This window comes from Micromys minutus, assembly GCF_963924665.1.
Source record: "Micromys minutus genome assembly, chromosome: 13".
NCBI classification, from domain to species: domain Eukaryota; kingdom Metazoa; phylum Chordata; class Mammalia; order Rodentia; family Muridae; genus Micromys; species Micromys minutus.
Window position 1 is genome coordinate 10,827,169 of NC_137982.1, and position 19,256 is coordinate 10,846,424.

At 43.2% G+C, this 19,256-nt stretch overlaps 1 protein-coding gene across 1 annotated transcript in view; it reads right to left on the reverse strand.

Moving 5' to 3' along the window:
• Positions 1–19,256, reverse strand: part of C5 (complement C5) — a gene marked incomplete at both ends in the record, with an annotated part of 69,653 nt that overhangs the window by 47,553 nt on the left and 2,844 nt on the right. The window contains 10 exons of the mRNA XM_080927142.1: positions 542–727; positions 833–948; positions 3,055–3,181; positions 3,459–3,573; positions 3,905–3,995; positions 5,936–6,018; positions 7,953–8,044; positions 8,575–8,645; positions 11,896–12,058; positions 17,892–18,084. Coding sequence (XP_080783268.1) covers positions 542–727; positions 833–948; positions 3,055–3,181; positions 3,459–3,573; positions 3,905–3,995; positions 5,936–6,018; positions 7,953–8,044; positions 8,575–8,645; positions 11,896–12,058; positions 17,892–18,084 — 1,237 coding nt within the window. The remainder of the gene's footprint in view (positions 1–541; positions 728–832; positions 949–3,054; positions 3,182–3,458; positions 3,574–3,904; positions 3,996–5,935; positions 6,019–7,952; positions 8,045–8,574; positions 8,646–11,895; positions 12,059–17,891; positions 18,085–19,256) is intronic.

Here is a 19,256-nt window from a genome sequence, read left to right on the forward strand (position 1 = left end):
GAGTAAGGCTCAGCCAGTGGCCTGGGTTATTCTCATAGGGCTCTGTAAGCACCAGTGGAAGCCAGCTTCTGCCAGTGACCCACGTTATTAGCTCCCTGGGATTTTATCTGAGAACCTAAACACATTTTCTGGGAGATGAACCGTGAAAGGATAGCTTATGCCATCAGGAAAGGGGGTGGGGCTTGCACATCTGACTCTGGAAAAGATAAAATACACAAGTGTGGAAAAAGGCTATTTCTCCCACGGATCTACACTGTTTTGCAACGCTGACACGCCTGAATTCCGATACAATCTTTTTTTTTTTTTTTTTTTTTTTTTTTTTTTTTTTTTTTTGGTATAAAAGGAAATAGTTAATTTCCAATCTCACCTACCTCCAAATTTTGACAGTCCCCCCCCCCCCCCACTACATTGGGCACAAACCTATGGAACTACTCTCGGGACTTGAGGATGAAATCAGCTACATCTGTCTGCACACCAGGCAGAACACACAACCAAAAGCTCACGCTGTTGCAGGAAACGCAGCAGGAAGATATTAGCTCACCTCAAACTTCAGCGCTGTCACTTCTAACGGGAGGTTCACCACAAACGAGGCTACTCCGTCAGTCTCGTGAGTGATGCTCTTCTTGGGTTCCAAGTCAGCTGTCTCTTGATTGACATCGACTGTTTGTGCGGTCAGAGTCACTGGGACCCCTCCTACCAACTGCTCCAGTGAATCCTTAACCTGTACCTGTTTGTCAGAACAGTTCAGATTTATTCCGGTTCGTCATCTTCTCATATCATACCCGATCTGAAACGGCTTTCTTTACTCTCCGCCTCCTACTGCCTTACCTACCTTAATGGAAAACGGAATCCCGGGCTTCAAGAAAAGAGGAGTAGCGACCAAATTCAGCGTGTAGGGAGAGAGGACGTATTTGATGCCGGGGATTTCCGCCTCTTCTGAAAATCCACCTACAAGGGCAGTACGCACTGAGTTAATGTTTCTGGAAAGATGGCGGTGGTCTTTAGGACGTCTGTCCTGTCTCTGTGCTTACTCGTCCCTTTGACCCGCCTTCATTCATTGGCTGACTAAGGGAAAGTGCAGTCAAGGATCGGGAACTTCCACAGCCCCTGTAGAAAGATGGCCTCTGGAAGTCAGGCTACATACAGCACAGACACCGCCCTTCAGCAGCGGCTCAGTTGAATGTATTCAAAGGATCGAGGGGGAGAGGCAGGGATCCCAGAGGCTGAGCCTCAACGGGTGCCCAAGTTAGACCGCTGAGACCCGGAAACAACTGAACAACAATCAGCTTGACCCAGAGAAAAGTCCAGACGGACGTCTTTAAAAAGCTGGAGAGATGGCTCAGTGGTCAAGAGCACTTCCAGAGGTCCTGAGTTCAATTCCCAGCAACCTTATGGTGACTCACAACCATCTGTAATGGGGTCTGATGCCCCCTTCTGGTGTGTCTGAAGACAGTTACAGTATACTCATATGCATAAAATAAATAAGGTTAAATAACATTAAGGACAATATGAAAGCCTCCTGGTCCTTCAACCCCCTTTCTAGCATAGCAGCCCCATTTCCCCATGCACTCAGACCAGACAAATGCTGTCTTGGAAGACAGGACTTTGCCCCCTGCCCTCCTTTTTCTGGCCATCCTGTGGATGAAAGCCTGCTCTGCTCCATTCCCACCTCCTCCTGCCTCCACCTTTTCTCCAGGACTGATTGTCTTTATGACACCACTCTTGGCGACTCTACAGCCCTCTCGAAGCCTGCCTCCTCTTACAGGCTGACAGCATTGAGCTCTTTGCTTGGAGCACACATGGGGTTTTTAGAACAGGTTCCTGTTAACTGCCTTACACATGTGATACTACTCTGTAAGCTACTTGAGTGTGTCGTTTGCACTTAAATGTGTAAGCGGGTACATTTATAAACACTTTTTGAGTGTCTCGTACATATCGCTCAAGTTGCATTTGTTTGAAGCGAATCGAGGAACACATACGTGTGAGGGAGACGTGGTCCTCTAACGTTGGAAAGCAAAGCCAGTGGTGACTAATGTCACTGTCACTCTCTGGCAGCTGGAGGGTGGCTGGCAGTGCACGGTGCTAATAATGTAATCGCCTCCATGTTCTGCTCTGCCACTGGAGGGGACAAATGTCACTGGGTGAATGGAACCTCAGGAGTTAGACTTATGGTGGCTGAATTACTTATTCAAGGTTGGCTGGGGGTTTGATATGAACCTGAAATATAAAGCCATTACAGCTATAAATACACGCTAGAAGATAATTTGGCTCAGCTGGGAGTATTAACTGAAAGTTATTAAAAAACCATGCAAGCCGGGTGTAGGGGACACATGCTCATCATCCCAGCATTTCAGAGGCTGAAGGTTTGAGGCTAGCCTGTGCTACGTAGTGAGATTTTTGTCTCAAAAGAACAACCATAGGAGGGGATCTGGGAACCACAGGCATGATGCAAGCTAAACACACTGAGGACAGAGCAGGCTGACCGGGTGAAGCGCACGGAAGTGTGTGACGGGCACCTTTGCGTGCTCCGCAGGTGCTCAGCGTTTGAGCCTCAGCATAACCGTATGAGATCAACACTGTGGTTGTACAGGCAACACAGGGAAGGAGACCGGGGTGATGGTGACTGACAACCGGAGCTTTCATTTATATCAGGCCTTGACTGACAGTTTTACACACACAACCTCATTTTATTTTGGCTCTCGTCAGGTGAGGACGTTGCCTATAGAGGTACTGCAAGGGTTAATGCACGTGTGGTTCTGGTGAGAGGGAGTCAGGGCTGCTGAGCCAGAGCTCTACTCAGATCCATTTTTAACAGCATAAAAAAGCAGGGAAAACTTAACTATGGGAGAAAAGAAAATGTGACGGAACAGCAGAAGTCACTCACACCATTGATCGGGTGTCTAAATCTATACCAAAGGAGTGCTATATACACACAGACACATATTCACATATACACAATACACAGACACACATATACATACAATACACACAGACACAGAGACATATACACACATGCACACACATACAACACACATACACACACACACAACTTACCTGAAGATTCTGTGACTGTTACAGCAATGTAAAGGTACTTGTTGTCTAAATCTTCAAGACCTTCATATGACAGCTCTTTAACTGCTGTTTCAGAGTCGAAAGAGAGCTGAGCAACTCCGTTGAGCAACTTTTTTGAAGGGAGCAAACAGAAGGAGTCAGGTTAGAGGACACGTAAGGAGAGATCGGAGTCTGCCCTTACTAGCCTCTAGAGAACAAGCAACAGGAGCCAAGCGTTACTGTCACAGTGAGTGACTGAGCCCACTGCGAAGGCCACATATAGCTAGCTTGCTCCAGGGCGGTGCTTATCTGAAGGACAGCAGATGCCGGCTGGGAAGGTTAAGCTGCACTGTGCTGGTACCCAGAATGTGGGATTAGACTGGAGGGTCGGGGTTGGAGCATCTTACGGTTGTGACTCGCATGGCTTTATGCATCATCTGCTTCTCATCCTCTTTTATGTCCTCTCTCAATCCAAAAAAGACATACACCTCAGCATCGGGGACCACTTTATTATAAAAATACCTGCCGAGCAATACCAGAAAGCAGTGAGCCCAACACTGTCACAGCAGGTGACTCAGATAAGATCTAACCGTCTCAAGTTAGATAAGGCACCTGATATGCTGCCCCCCCCCCACTGTATCTCATCCTTAGAATGCCATAGTAAGAAAAACGTGACTTTTAATCCCAGCACTGAGTTCAAGGTCGGCCTGGTCAGTGTAGTCACCGTGAGACCTATCTAAAGAGGGCATAAGGCTTCTTGACCACCCCCAAAGTCACGGAGCACGGCTAGTTCCAGGCGGACTTTGAACTCCCAGAACCGAACATAGCTAGCCCAAGGAAGCCACGCCCTTACCTTGCTTTCACGGTGATTTCAAAGTTTTTAAAGTTCTTATAGCTAATGAAGTTACTTTCTGGCTCTATTGAAACAGAGAATCGTGGCAAGACTGGAAACAGAAATGAAGATACAGTGTTACCATTAACTAGAGTGGCCTCTGAAGCACAGCAGGCTGCTAGACTTTCTAGTTGGACAAGAGGTAACATCATCATCCCCATCATCATCATCATCATCATCATAATCATCATCATCATCATCATCATCATCACCATCATTATCATCATCATCATCATTACCATCATCACCATTGTCATCATCATCATCATCATCATCATCACCACCACCACCATCATCATCATCATCATCATTATCGTCCAATATCTCTGATAAGCTTTCCCTCTCTCCAAATCAGAGTGAATCCAGACTTGATATACCCAAATGACTTCTTCATATTTTGTTTATAGTGATTATAATGGACAGTAGATTATTTCCTCCGATAGAATAGAAATTCCTTAAAAACAGAGAAAGGACTTTTCCCCCTCTCTCTCTGTCTCTCACTGTCTCTGTGTGTTTATCTCCTCCTCTCATCCTTGTAAGCCTTACATATTTATTCAATAAGTTTATTAAATTGAAATCAGGAAAGGAAAATGTGGGTTTACTTAGCATCTCTCATTGGCAGATAAAAATCTACCCAGTATGTGAGTGCTGTTGTAGTCTCTGCTCTAACATGTCTGTGGAGAGTTGTCTTGACTGCTAGTTGATATTGGAGCTCACTGTGGGAGGCACCATTCCCTGGGCAGGAGTCCTGGGCTGTGGAAATCTAGCTAAACATGACCTTGTAAGCAAGCCAGCAGGAAGTGTCCTTCCACGCTAGTTGGTGGTGGAGGACCCCTTTATCCCCAGTTGCTCTGGAGGTGCTTGTTTTCCTGGTGTCCTCCATCCCCTCTGGCCTTACTCTCAGCTTCCTCCTCTGCAGGGTTCCCTGAGCTCCGAGGGGAGGCATTGGATGGAAACATCTCATGTAGAGCTCTGTGTTCCAAGGTCTCTCCCTCTCTGCGTAATGTCCGGCTGTGAGCGAGTCTCCATTATTTGGCCCTATCTGCTGCAGGCAGAGGAAGCGGCTAATTTTACGTTAACTTGATACAAGCTATAGTCACCTGCAAGGCGGGACACTCAACTGACAAAACGCCTCCATAAGATTGGGATGTAGGCAAGGCTGTAGAGCTTTCATTGATTAGTGACCAACAGGGGAGGGGCCAGAGGTACCCCGCCCCCCATCTGATGGTCCTGGGTTCTATCAGAAAGCAGGCTGAATTGGCATGAGGAATGAGCCAGTCAACTGCACCCTCCAAGGCCTCTGCATCAGGTTCCTGCCTCCAGGTTCCTGGCCTGTTTGAGTTCCTGTCCTGACTTCCCCCAGTGATAAACTGTGATGTAGAAATGTAAGCCTAGTAACCCCCCCCCCACACACACACACATTGCTGTGGCCGTGGTGTGTCACCACCTTGACCGTAACCCTAATACAGTTTGTTATCACACAAGTCAAGCTACAGCAGGGTAAGTCATCTCAGACTCCACTGAGTGCGGAGATGCTACCTAGGAAGGGTCTAAAGAGAGATTCTCCAAATAAATGAATGTCGGGCTAAGACATGAGACGTGAGCGTATCAACTGGGCCACTACAGGAAATGGGAAAATTAAGCTACTTATAGTTACTTCATGATCCAGTAATATGACCGATCTCAAAATATGAATATGTCCAAGTTCTAAGCGAGCCTTATCAGGCTCCACTCACTTTACCTAATTACTTGTTTATCTTAAGACTATTATTCCAGAAAGGACTTAACAAGCCAAGCTCCCCAGGGGACCACATTTCTTCTGGCTCTGTCAGGAGGATGCAGCCAGACGGACTGGTTGTCTTCCTCAAGGCTGACAGACTAGAACTAAGCACTAGCTACTCAAACCCTCGCCCTCTTCTGGTACTTCCAGCCACACCAAAGGTACTGCAAACTCCCTCTTAGATATAATGATATAATAATATTAGAGATTACCATATTCTTTAATTTCAAAGTATGCAATTCCAGTTGTTGTAAAATCCTTCTTATATTTAGCTTTAATTGTCCACACGCCATACCTGTGGAAGCAAAATATTAAAAAGCATAAATGTCATTAAATAGTTCTAATTTCGCCATAGGCAATTTAACTAATTTCTATTTAAAGATGTTAGAATATACATAGACATGTAAATATTTTGTGGGAGATTCTAGAACAATAAACAGAAAGACTTGACTATTTTTCTTTCGATAATACAAATTATTTATTAATTAGATTTTCACATATTGCATTATTTTTTCTAACTATTTTATCTTAATACAGTTATTGTGTTTGATTTGAAGGGCTGATGATAACTTCAGAATTTACTTAATTCTTGGATTTAAGAGTGCTAACATGCTATTACAATCTCTAATATATCAGAAGATTCATAGTGATGTTTCCAGAAACGTGTAATGCACAGGTCATGCTTACATGGATGAGAAAGTTTACACCTTACATACATAGAATTGGAGACAAGGTATGACTTACCCAAAAAGGAAATGACCTATTTAGTTAAAAAAATTTCATCCCAACATATTCACTGAGTACGAGAGTAAGCAATAAATAATAATAATAATAATAATAGTAATAATAATAAATGTCCATGTGTGCCGGAGTCCTAGTGTTTCTGTACAGAGCAATTGCGACGAGACCAAGTCGCTTAGCCCCGCCTGTGAAGTGAGAACGTGCTGTCCTTGACTGTACTGCCATACTGCAGTATCCTCAGCAATAATGAAAGCATCTCTATCAGGTACCTCATCCGGTAGCTGCCGAGACGCAGCAAGCAGCCCAGAGGCTGCCCTCTGGGAGTTTCCGGTCAACTGGAGACTTCAGAGGCAGATGGCAGCAGGCACCCTGCCTGTAATCCTGGCGCTGCCGCTACAGAGGCTTGGGGTCGGTTTCTCATGAAGAATGAATTCCAGGCCACCCTGAGCTAGAGTGAGATCGGTCCCCAAAGCCAAGCAAGCAGCAAAACTCAAGAGAAACGGGACAATAAATAAAGAGACTCCATGGTAAGCATCTCAAAGAAAATACGAAGGGGCGGGGGTGGGGGTAGACCACACCCAGAAAGAGTGTCGGCAAAGGCAAACTGTTGCCCCGAGGATGGGGTGAAGCTCTGCACGGAAGACAGTGAAGCAAGCTCCAAATGAGGTGACTAGTGCAAAGGTACTGGGGAGGGACAGCACCAGCCAACAGTCTCATACTGCCGCACAACCTGCCATGGGATAAGATGAAGTTTGAGGTAATGACAGTAATGGCAGGAAGATGAATTCTGGGCTACAGGGTACACAGTATTTTCAAGAAAGTGCACAACTTAAAAATTACCCGGTTTACTGAAGCACCCCAGTTTCAATACCTATATTTAAAATAATTCAGCTACACTGATTTCCCTCTTAGAGAGCACAGGGAAATGATCGTAGCATGGCTGACTGAGGTTCTGTAGCAGTTGTGTGCAGACGCCCCGTCTAATACACTCTGGCTGCTCTCCCGTAGGAGCAGGGCAGGGTCTCCATCCCTACTTTGTTGCATTCAGTCCTCTAGATTACGTTGTAGCTGTATTCAAGTGTACAGAATCATGGCAGGTAAATAAATAGGCATCGCACGGAAAGTGTGTGCCTGTGTGTTTCAGACAGAGCTCTGCTTCCCAGGCTGGGGAGGAAGCCCCGGGCTCCTCCAGCCCCAGTCTCCGGAATATCCGGGGCAGTGGTGGGCTCTGCTGGATTCCAACACTGAGAACCAGGAAGCTGGCTCACATTTCCGTCTATGGCGCTCTGCTAACACTAGGTGGCTCCACTCGATTGTGTCGGTCCTTACCAGCCTGAAGTTCCAGAAGGGCTTTTTAGAGAAAAATAGCTTAGTTAGTAAATGCGTGCGTGCGTGCGTGTGCGTGTGCGTGTGCGTTTGTGTGTGTGTGTGTGTGTGTGTGTGTATGTGTGTGTGTGTGTGTGTGTGTGTGTGTGTGTGTGTACTTACTTGGGATTATATGGAATCTTGAAGTCAGGAAAAGAGATAATTCCAGTATAATCATTTTCTTCTATGATGTCAACTTCTGCCCCTTCGGGATCCTGTGAATAGAAACAGAAACAGGTTGTCCACACCTTAGCTCCTCTTCTGTTACCATCGAAGAATATCCGAGATGGATAATTTACAAGCGATGGAGGTTTGCCATTACTGTATGTGCATATATGTTTTGCCTGTGTGTACATCTGTGCACCACTGTCTGTCTGGCGTCTGAGGAGGGGGTGAGCCTTTGTGTGGGTGCTAGGAATTGAACCTGGGTCCTTTGCAAGAACAAAAAAAGCTCTTGAGCGATGAGCCAAGTCTCTGGCCCTGTTGATACGTTTTGACTGGCATGCTTTTGAAAAGTAAGTAGACCAAGGGTGGGGGTTGATGGTTCAGATCAGCATCCTCCTCTTGCTAATTTAGCTTGTATGGGCATCCTATGTGTCTGTCGTAGAGGTGTGAATCTATAATGCTTCATTCACATTAAGTGTTCAGTGACGTCAGATGATTTACTGTAGCTCGGAGGATAGGGTCATGGAGGAAGTCCTCAGTAAACAAGTTAAAGTATTATTTACAGAAAGAAAATACTTACTATGAAAGTTAAGACAGTCTCCCGCTTGGCAGGCTTCAGGTCGTCACTCAGAGAGTAGACTCTAATCTTTACTGCAAACACATGTGGCATCGTGAGAAAGGGAAGACGTCTTTCATTTACTCTATCTTTCCACCTTAACTTTTCAGTCAGGGTTTCATTTAATTCGTCGGCCTGGTCTTGAACTCACCCCGAAGCCCAGGCTGGCCTTGAACTCACAATTCTCCTCCATAGCTGAGATTATAGGCTTATGCCACCAGGCCCAGTAGATTTTTTTTTTCATGTTTTACTAATGTTACATAGAACTAACTCTCATTTGAAAGGCCGGATTCACAATCCATCAATGAAAATGCATATTAAAAAGTAGATCCTAGGATTCATTAAAGGGACTACCTGTATTGAATTTAACATACAGTTCAATGTGTTAAACACATTTGTAAATAGATTTTGGGAACACATCCTTGTTGTAAAATAACTTGGGTCTGTGACTGCTTACCAAGTAACAGTTTTATCAGAGTTACTAGAAAATTGGCAGTTTGATTCCGACAGTATGTATTTTTCTACTTATGAAATCCAGCGGGGCCAAAAGCAACTTGGGGAGGAAAGGATTTGCTTCAGCTCATAACTCTAAGGTGATACTCCATCCCTGATGGGAGTCAGGGAAGGAACTCAAGGTAGGAGCCTGGAGGCAAAGACGGAGGAGCACTGTTTACTGGCTTGTTCTTTCTGGCTCGCTTACCCTGCTTTTATAAAGTCAAGGCCATTTGCCCAGGGGTGTCACTCCCCCATTATAGGCAGGACCTCCCTACGTCTATAATCGGCACAACTCCATGAAGCACATTGTATTATTATCTGTTTCTTTTCCAGATGAGGGAGATGTCTGTGAGAGGATAATTCACGCGCTACCACATAGTCAATAAAAGCTCATGTTTGGGTCTGACCCGGGTTAAAATGGCACCAGAATCTGCCTTTTAACTCATGTCGATATCTGTTATCAAAGGGAAAATATTTATAAGAAGTCATCTTGCCATCTAGAGCAAGTGAAGACACCGGATTTTCTTATCAGTCAAGTGATGATGGGAAAACACGAGGCCATTCCCAAAGGAAGACTTAAAAACCAAGAAAGGTCCTGGGGTCTGGGATCCAGACTGCATGCTTACAAGAGTGATGACCCTAAGTGGTGGATAGTATGTGGATGGTACCCATTCCAAGAAGTATCCTCTATGATAGGAGAGCAAGGAGATGTTATGCTTAATTTTATGTATAGTTAGGCTGAAAGAGACTGCAGATTTTCTTTTTTAAAAAAATTATCATTTTTTTTTCTACCTTAAAAAAAATAATTGTGTGTATGGGGGAGGGGTTTGTTTGTATACTATGTGCATGCAATGCCTTCAGAGGCCAGAAGAGGGCGATAGATTCCCCTGGAACCAGACTTACAAATATTGTGAGCCACGTGTGGGTGCTGGGAATCAAACCTGGTTTATTAACACCAGTACACTTAACTGCTGAGCCATTGCTCTGTGCCTCCAGACATCTTTTGCCAGACAAGAGCTCATACTATTCTGGTAATGACATTTCCGTCCTCTCCAGACCTTTTCTGCCTGAGCCAATCATTCAGGTGCCGTATTCGCGTCACGGCTGAGGGCATCCACAAGCACTAACATCGGAACATTGCAAGGAGCTTTACAATGGAGCACCCTGGTCCTTCCTCTCTTTCTCTATCCTTCTCCAACAACAATATTATTAACGAAATCTCATTGCTTCCCCTTCCATATGTGCATCTCTTATAGATCATCCTTGGTGTGTGTACCGGCCGGTTTTGTGTCAACTTGACACAAGCTGGAGTTATCACAGAGAAAGGAGCCTCAGCTGAGGAAATGCCTCCATGAGATCCAGCTGTAAGGTATTTTCTCAACTAGTGATCAAGGGGGGAGGGCCCAGCCCATTGTGGGTGGTGCCATCCCTGGGCTGGTAGACCTGGGTTCTATAAGAAAGCAGGCTCAGCAAGACAGTAAGTAACATCCCTCCATGGCCTCTGCATCAGCTCCTGCTTTCCTGACCTGCTTGAGTTCCATTCCTGACTTCCATTGGTGATGAACAGCAATGTGGAAGTGTAAGCTGAATAAACCCCTTCCTACCCAACTTGCTTCTTGGTCATGATGTTTTGTGCAGAAATAGAAACCCTGACTAAGACAGTGTGCTTTAAAGTCGGTGCTGGCAAAAAAAAAAAAAAAAAAAAAAAAGAAAGAAAGAAAAAAAAAAAGAATTGATTTTGCAAACCATGAATTTGAAGAAAAGCGTCCATATTTTCTGTGTAAATCAGGGGGTTTAGGCTGACAAATCCCTTTCCTTCTGTAACAGAAGAATCAGGACTGTAGCACTGTTTTAACAAACATTCTCTGTGATGGTTTGTATAAACTTGGCCCAGGGGGGGCACTATTAGGAGGTGTGGCCCTGTTGGAATAGGTGTGTTGCTATAGCTGTGGGCTTTATTCTTGCTGCCTGGAAGTCAGTCTTCCACTAGCAGTCTTTAGATGAAGATGTAGAGCTCTCAGCTCCTCCCTGCCCCATGCCTGCCTGGATGCTACCATGTTCTTGTGTAGATGATAATAGACTGAACCTCTGAACTTGTAGGCCAGCCCCAGTCAAATGTTGTCCTTATGAGAGTTGCTTTGGTCATGGTGTCTGTTCACAGCAGTAAAACCCTTACAAAGACACTCTCATTGATAAATAACCTTTCGATATTAGCATCCACATATTCTCATGATCTTGCCTATCGATTTTGAAACATCTAGTTTCCCCAGGTTGGGTGTTTCTTTCCATTTTTTATGAGCATAACTTTATAGTAAACTTTTTTCTTTTGTCAAAATTTTGTTCAGAATAAAATCTATTTGTTAATTAGCAAGTTCTAACAGCATTTTGCAATGTTTAGAAAGTGTTCCCCACCCCTAACACTATTTCTTTGGTAGCCCTGGCTGTCCTAGAACTAGCTCTGTAGATGAGGCTGGCCTTGAACTCAGAGAGATCCACCTGCCTCTGTCTCCCCAGTGCAACCACCGACTGGCAAGGAGGCCTTTTATCTACTCAGAAATAACTGATCATGCAGCAAATGTATTTGTTGGGTTTTCACTCTATTTAGAAATTTCTCTATAAATAAAAACTCAAAATGCTATTTTAAAATATAAAAGCCATTAGGAGTTAAGGGCTATTTTTGATTGGAGATAGGAGAGAGGCAGGGTAGAAACCTTTCTCCACTCAATTTCATGTGTCCGTAAGGTCTAAGAATACGTGTCAATTTTCCCACAAAAATGATTTATACTCTACCTGACTGGTCTGGAGTGTAAACAGGTTTGTCTGTATGAATGAAGAGAAATCCATTGTTGTAGGTGATCGGCATTTTCTTGGATTTTGAGAAGTGTTTTGACACTACATCCAGATACACATGAGAGACTGGGCTTTCTTCCCTGGGAAACTGTTTGGACTGTAGCTGTAAAGATAATAATACAAGAGCACAACTCCCAGCGTGCACCAGCCCACAGCCATCTTGTTAGGATCAAAACACAATGCTGCATGTTACATCATTTAGAAAGTGGGATAGCCTAGCACCAAAGCCTAGTGACGTCAGGGTCACTGTGTGCTACACAGTAAAACCCAGTCCCCCAAACCAACCAATCCAGCCAACGAACAGAAGCAACCAAACGGCACAAGGTCTACAAGAGCAAATTAGTTTTGCCAAAGCCCCTTCATGGTCTAGTATCACGCTGAGGATTTTCCTTTGAGCAATTACAAATCTTTTGTTTACTGCAGGAACCCCAAAGGAAGGCAGGGAAGATGGCTCAACTGGTGAAGTTCTAATCTTACAAGTATGAGGTTCAGAGTTCAAGGCCCCAAAGCCATGTTACAAAAACCATCTGGGTATTTTGGGTCAGCACTCGTAATCTCAGAACCTGGGAGGCACAGACAGACAGATCCCTAGAACTTGCAGTCTGGCTAGCCTAGTCTACCTGGTGAGCTCCAGGCCAGTGCGAGTGAACCTGTCATAAAAGCAAGGCTGAGGAGCCATAGCTGATGATGTTGTCCGGCATGGTCACCTGCACATGCCCCCGTGTTTACACACACACACACACACACACACACACACACACACACACACACACACACGCACACATGCACACACATGCACACACATGCACACACGCACACACACGCACACAAGACTTGAGGTGGGGCAATAGAGGGAAACCAGAGTCTAATAGAAAAAAAAAGAGACGCAACAAACAATACCAGAATGGCAGAGCAGAATTGCAGGCAAGCCAGGCAGAAATCTGGGGTCTAAATACCGTGCCATATCCCACTGACTGCTAGGATCTCTTCTTTGGGATTGATGGGAGCAGAGCTGGGTGGTTGTATAGGCAAAGCTCTCTCCTACGTAGCCCACTCTAGAATCCAGGGCATGAGGACTGCTCTGGCTCTGGCAGATAACCCCGGGATACAGTGTTGAAATGTCTGAGCCATAGATGGTAAGACTCATTAGCTCTGCAGAACAGGGATGGGTGTGACAAGCGCTTACAGCTGCTGGAGGGTGTGCCATCGCCCTTTCTAGCACCAGAGACCTCAAGACTGCTCTCACTACTGTTTTCCTGCCTGGCCTAAAGCCACACCTTCTGGCTCTGGGACATATGACACAATGATCAACCTGGGAAATCTAATACCACAAAGGTTCGGCTCTCTCGAGAAGTGACCAAGCCAAATAATCAAAGGAAAACCAAGATGATGCAGAGTTAGTGTCCAAACCGGAGAGGGATGGCTCCTGTGCCAAGGTATGTGACCACAGAAAACAGTGCACCCTTGTGATGACCACATAATGACAGTCTGTATGCCTGAACACACGTGATAACCATATGAAGACAGGTCTGTGCCTGAACACATACACATGTTGACTATAGAAAGAGATGGTCTGTGCCTGAACACGTATGTGGTTTTATCAAGAGAGTCTGTACTGAGACAAGTGACCACGGGAACAGATGCTATTTAATACCTAAATGTAATGCTGTAGATAACTTCATACCGAGTTACTCTCCCAGAATGCACAGGGGCTTCCCATGCCTCTTCCTGGTGTTCTGACTGTTTTAGTTGTGTGGTTACATTTTTTAACCCTTTCTGTTTTCATTCCACCTTTAGCTGGAGGTGCCTCACTCCTCTCTTCGTCTTCATTGATCCCATTTACCTTTCTCCCCATCTTTCCTTGTTTAAATGTTAACGGCTCACTTGATAACTTAAAGCTACTAGAACACTTACTGTATTTTCATAGCAGGCCTGCTTATCAGTTGTGGTTGCTTGTGCAATTAGAATTCTACTCTCAGAGTAGCAACAGAGATTGTGTTTGGTCCCTTGAGCATGTGGGCTGAGAATGTAACCACTGAGTTATGATTTAGATTATGATTAACCTAGAGCTGGAGGAATGACAACTCAGCCCTACTACAACTTAGTCCCCCTTGAAGGGGGAAATATTTTAAATAAAAAAATATGCAGGTGATTTAAAAAATATTTAACCAGTGACCCCATCCCAGTTGTTCAAGTCCAATAACAGAAACAAAAGAAATATAAAATCACCACATGACTCATCCCCAAATTGCCACCCCACAGAAATGGGTACCAGTGAATGTGAATTAGATAAAGACTCAAAGAATTTAAATAACTATTATAAAAATGTTCAATGAACTCAAAAAGTATATAAATAAATTCCTGAATGATTTAAAAAACAAGACAAAAATATGAATTGAAATAAGAAAGCCAATAGAAAATATAAAAGAGAAATTCAGTAAAAAGAAACATAAAAAAATCAAATTGAAATTTGAAATTCATAAGTTGAATTTAAAAATTCAAGGTGAACCATTTCCAATAGAGTATATCAAGTGTAAGGTGTGGGTTTAAGGTAATGCAGATAACTTAGTACAGCCAGGTAATGAATATAATAAATAATAACATAAACTGAAATACACCATTTATGGGACACCATGAAAAAACAACTAAGTTATTGTTCATGGGCATAGTAGAGTTCAAACGAAAGGTCTAGAAATCATATTCGATAAAGTCAGAAGGGAACAGCTTCCAAATCCAGGGAAAGAGTTGGGCTTCTGAGCACAGGAGGCAGAATATCTATAAAAACAAAATACACAGAATAACAGCAAAATTGAAACTCCAAATGCCAAGAGAGCATGAAATGATGTATTTTTTAACCGTGAAAGACAACTATCAAATCAGATTACTATATCCAGCAAAGGTATTCCTCATGACTCAAGTGTAAAGTGTTACTCCTTCAGGCAGTAATCACTGGCTAAAGGAGTTTATGAGATTCCTAGATTCCACTTGAAAGTCTCATTCAGCATGAAGAGAGAGATAAAGCATTAAGCCACAGGAAAGAGTAAGGCACACTAGAACAGGAATTCTCAAATGAGGACCAGAGAGCATCAAACACAACAAGACATGGTGATAGGATTTAATAATACACCTTTCGATCATAACTCTGAATGTCAATAGTCTCAATTCTCCTATCAAAAAGCACGGTGTAGCAGACTGATCTTAAACATGGAACCTGTTTGTTGACGGCAAGAAACACACCTTACTGGCAAAGACAAACTGCCTTAGAGTGGAAGGGTTGAAAAGAAATTCCAAGCAGATGGACTAGCAAGTGTAGCTACCATGACACCTGATTAAAAAAAAAAAGAAGAAACTTAAAAACTAGCCAAAACGATAAGAAGGTTACTTAATATTAGTTAAGGCAACAATGTATTAGGAAGACATTGTCATCCTAGACATATGTGCTCTGGACATAAGCACATCCAGAACATAAGACAAACACCCCTGCATGAAAGGCATAGACCCACATAAACGCAGTAATAATGGCTGTCTTCAGTATCATACTCTCACTAGCGCCCCCCCCAATCAACCAAGAAACATCAGCTTTAAATGGTATTTTATGTCAAACGGACTTAACAAAACATCTGTAAAATGTTTTACTCAAGCCCCGAAGAAAACATTTTTTTTTTCAGTAACCTCCAGAACTTTATCTAAAACATACCACTTTTAGGACATGAAACATATCTAGCTAAGTAAAAAGGCTGAAATGATTTCTTTTAGTCTGTTCAGTGACAGTGGACTCAAAGGAGAAGTCGTTAGCAGGAGAAATGATAGAAAACACGTGGTCATGGAGATAGAAGAACACATCACTGAATGATGGACAAGTCATCAAAGACCAGGAGAGAAATTGAAACGCCCAAGAAAGACAGAGGAATGAAACATAAATAAACTGGAAGATATGGTGGAGGTGGTTCTCAGGGGGAACTGTATAGCTATAAACGCCTAAATTAAAAAACACCAGAAATCGCAAGCAATGGTGCACTTCATCTTAAAGAACTCGAAGAGGCCCGGCATCAAACAGATTGCTTCTCTGAGAAGATGAGCCTGGGCTGGAGCCGTTGCTCAGTGGGAAAGAGCAGGTGGTGCTCTTTTGCAAGAGGACCCAAGAGCCACACCTGTGTCAGGTGGCTCATAACCATCTGCGACTCCAGCCCCTGGGGATCTGACACTTCTGACCTCCATGGGCACCAGCATTCTTGCCACATACGTGCACACTCCCAAAGACACAGTCATGCAGTTGAAATTAGAATTAATGTAAAAACAAGATTCATAAGGTCATAGTTATACGAAATGAGGCATAGAGAGGATAGATTCCGTACATATAAATAGATGATAGATAACGTATGTATAGATGGGTAAGTGGTAGATGATGGATAAATGATAGATGGCAGAAAGATGTGATGGATAGACAATAGATAGATGATTGACAGATGATTGGTAATGATGGATAGATGATGGATAGACGATAGAGAATTAACATCTGTGATGAAGAACTTCCAAAACCAAGTACTAAAACAAGACAAAATACTACAGACAACCCAAGCAACAAACTGGCTAGTGACATGACCACACAGCTTGTATCCAACAGGCCTATGGAAATCCGTTCAGCATCCTTGGCCATCTGGAGATGCCAATGAGATTGAGAATCTGTCTCACTCCGGTCGATATATCAGTCCAAATTACAACAAAAATGATCAATGCTGGTGACAGAAAGCAGAAATGGATAATTTACTATATATTACATTATATATTGCTAGTGGGGACATGAATAGGTGCAGTCCCTAGGAAAGGCAGGGTGGAAAGTCCCAAAAACAGAGGGATGGGGGGGGGGATAACTGGAGCAGCGCTCGGGTATATACCAGGAGGGGTACATGCCACAGAGGTGCCTTCACATCCATCTTTATCATTGCACCAACAACAGGACCCCAGCTTCAGAGCCAGTGTGAAACAGGTACAGCTGGGGGTCTTCAGAGTACATGAAATAAGCCACACTCAGAAACAAATATTGCATGTTTGCATGTCATTGTGGATCCTAGATTGTACATCTGTACACACACACACACACACACACACACACACACACACACATACATATACATACACACATGCATACTCTCTCACATGCCCCCCCCCACATGCACACACACACACATTCTCACACACACATGCACATGTGTACACACACTGACACATACACAGGGACACATACACACTGACATAAATAGAAGGGAGACTTGACAAACTAGCTGGGGGGGGGTGGGTAAAAGGCAGGGGGAAGAGGGGAAAGAGGAGAGGCTGGGGGAGGTCACTGTGGTCAAAGCACATGACATACTTCGAAGACATTGTTTATATTAACCCATCAGTATCCAAAGTGAGCACGCCCCTGCTAAAAAGTTGAAATCTTGCTTCTAGCCAATCAGAACTAAAATGTCTCAACGAAAAGCTATTTGATTGGTTTGTTCTTTTTATTCTTTGTGTTCTCCGTGAGAGTTGTTGGTTACAAGAGTCAATAACGCATAGCGTGGGGAGGTATATGTACAATTTGGAATCGCAAAAATATTCAACAAATATTCAGCAAGCGTTCAGCAGTGTACCACAGATCATATGCATGTCCAATTCATATTTCCCACTTCCAATTTTCATTTTAAAGGTATTTTCAGTTCATCTCCAAATGTTCTCATAGAGGATGTTTTGTTTTTAAGAATGTGAGCATGGGTCATATCACAAAACCAAATATGATTTTTCTGTTCAGAGCCTTACATTTCATTTATCTTTAATGACTGTTAACCATCTTGTCACCCCACAGCTGTGGAACAGTGCTAATGAATATAATTTACCAGTGCTTGAACTTTACATACATTTTTACCAAAAATACATAAACACGGGGAATAAATACATACTGTTAACACTGCCGAGTTTTGGAATTTGTTTTCTGGGGTCAAATTAACATAGCCCGAAGAGTAGGTCACTTTTTTGTCAGGATAGCTTTTTATAGAGATTGTTGCATCAAATGCTTCCGTATAGCCATGGGCTTGAATTACAACATTTTCGGATGATCCGACCCGGAAGAGTTTGGGTGCTGAAATGACGTAGCTGTCAAAATAGGAAATGAGAAAGCTCACTTTTTCTGCTTGAAGGCTTTCTTACATTCTGATATTTTCCTTTTACTCACGATTAATTTTTAAAAAAGTCAAGTCACATGGTTGGTGTGCCTGCCTTTAACTCCAGCAAGAGGTCTACATAGTGAGTTCCAGGACAGTCTGGCTACACAGAGAAACCCTGTATTAAAAAATTTTTTAATTAAAATAATATTTTGAAAGTCAAATTTTACCATACAGGAAAATCAAGTTTTTCAGGAAGTAACAGGGTATAATTAAACCTAAGCAACAGCTGAGAAGTTGGTTTATGTTTAGAAAGACAGTAATAAACCCTGTCTGGGATGCTGTACCCAAGGAAGCTTTAATGATTCTGACTAAAACACTTGGTCATTTTTATTTCTAAGCCAGGACAATTTTAGCATAGGCATTGGATGGTAGATTTGCCATCTATGAGCGGAACAACCACAGTAAAGTCTGAGACGTGAATCACAAATCAGTTAACAGGAGGGAATCTTAGAAATATATTATGCTGATAGGTAACTACAAAGATTGAATGCAAGGCCACTGTGGAAATTTGTAAATGAAGTAGTAATAAAGGTTTCTGAGGGCTAGAATGATAATGACATTAATAACACACACTAATGATAACAGTAACAGCAGACTCGGGGTGTCGTCAGGTGCTAGAGAATCTGTTAACACGTTATATAGAATTCTTAACCTCTACAAGAAGTAAATGATTTAGACGGTATAGCCATCCTCATTTTATACATAATCAGAGGTTAATTTGCTCAAGGTCACGTGGCTTATAAACGAATGAGATGGGACTTTACATCCAGGTCTGTTTCAGCTGCTGTGCATCTCTGAGGGCAACTGGGCAAGTGTCCACCATAGATGGTTCTCTTGTTTTCCCATGCAGTTGCTACAGGAAGGGAACTCCCTCTGTGCAAGCTTTTGGATCATGGTTTTAAAGAGTGTTTTGTCAACTTAGAAGTATACGTGATGCTATTAGAAACTCATCCCGAGAATGTCTAGTTTGAATCTGAAAGCTGCATGTGTAATTACATAGGAAAAAAAATGTGTTAACCCCAATAGTTAAATGTCTAAGCAGACTCAGGGCACACCAGCCCTATCTTCACCACCTAAGATTTATTGCAAGCTTCTACTAAC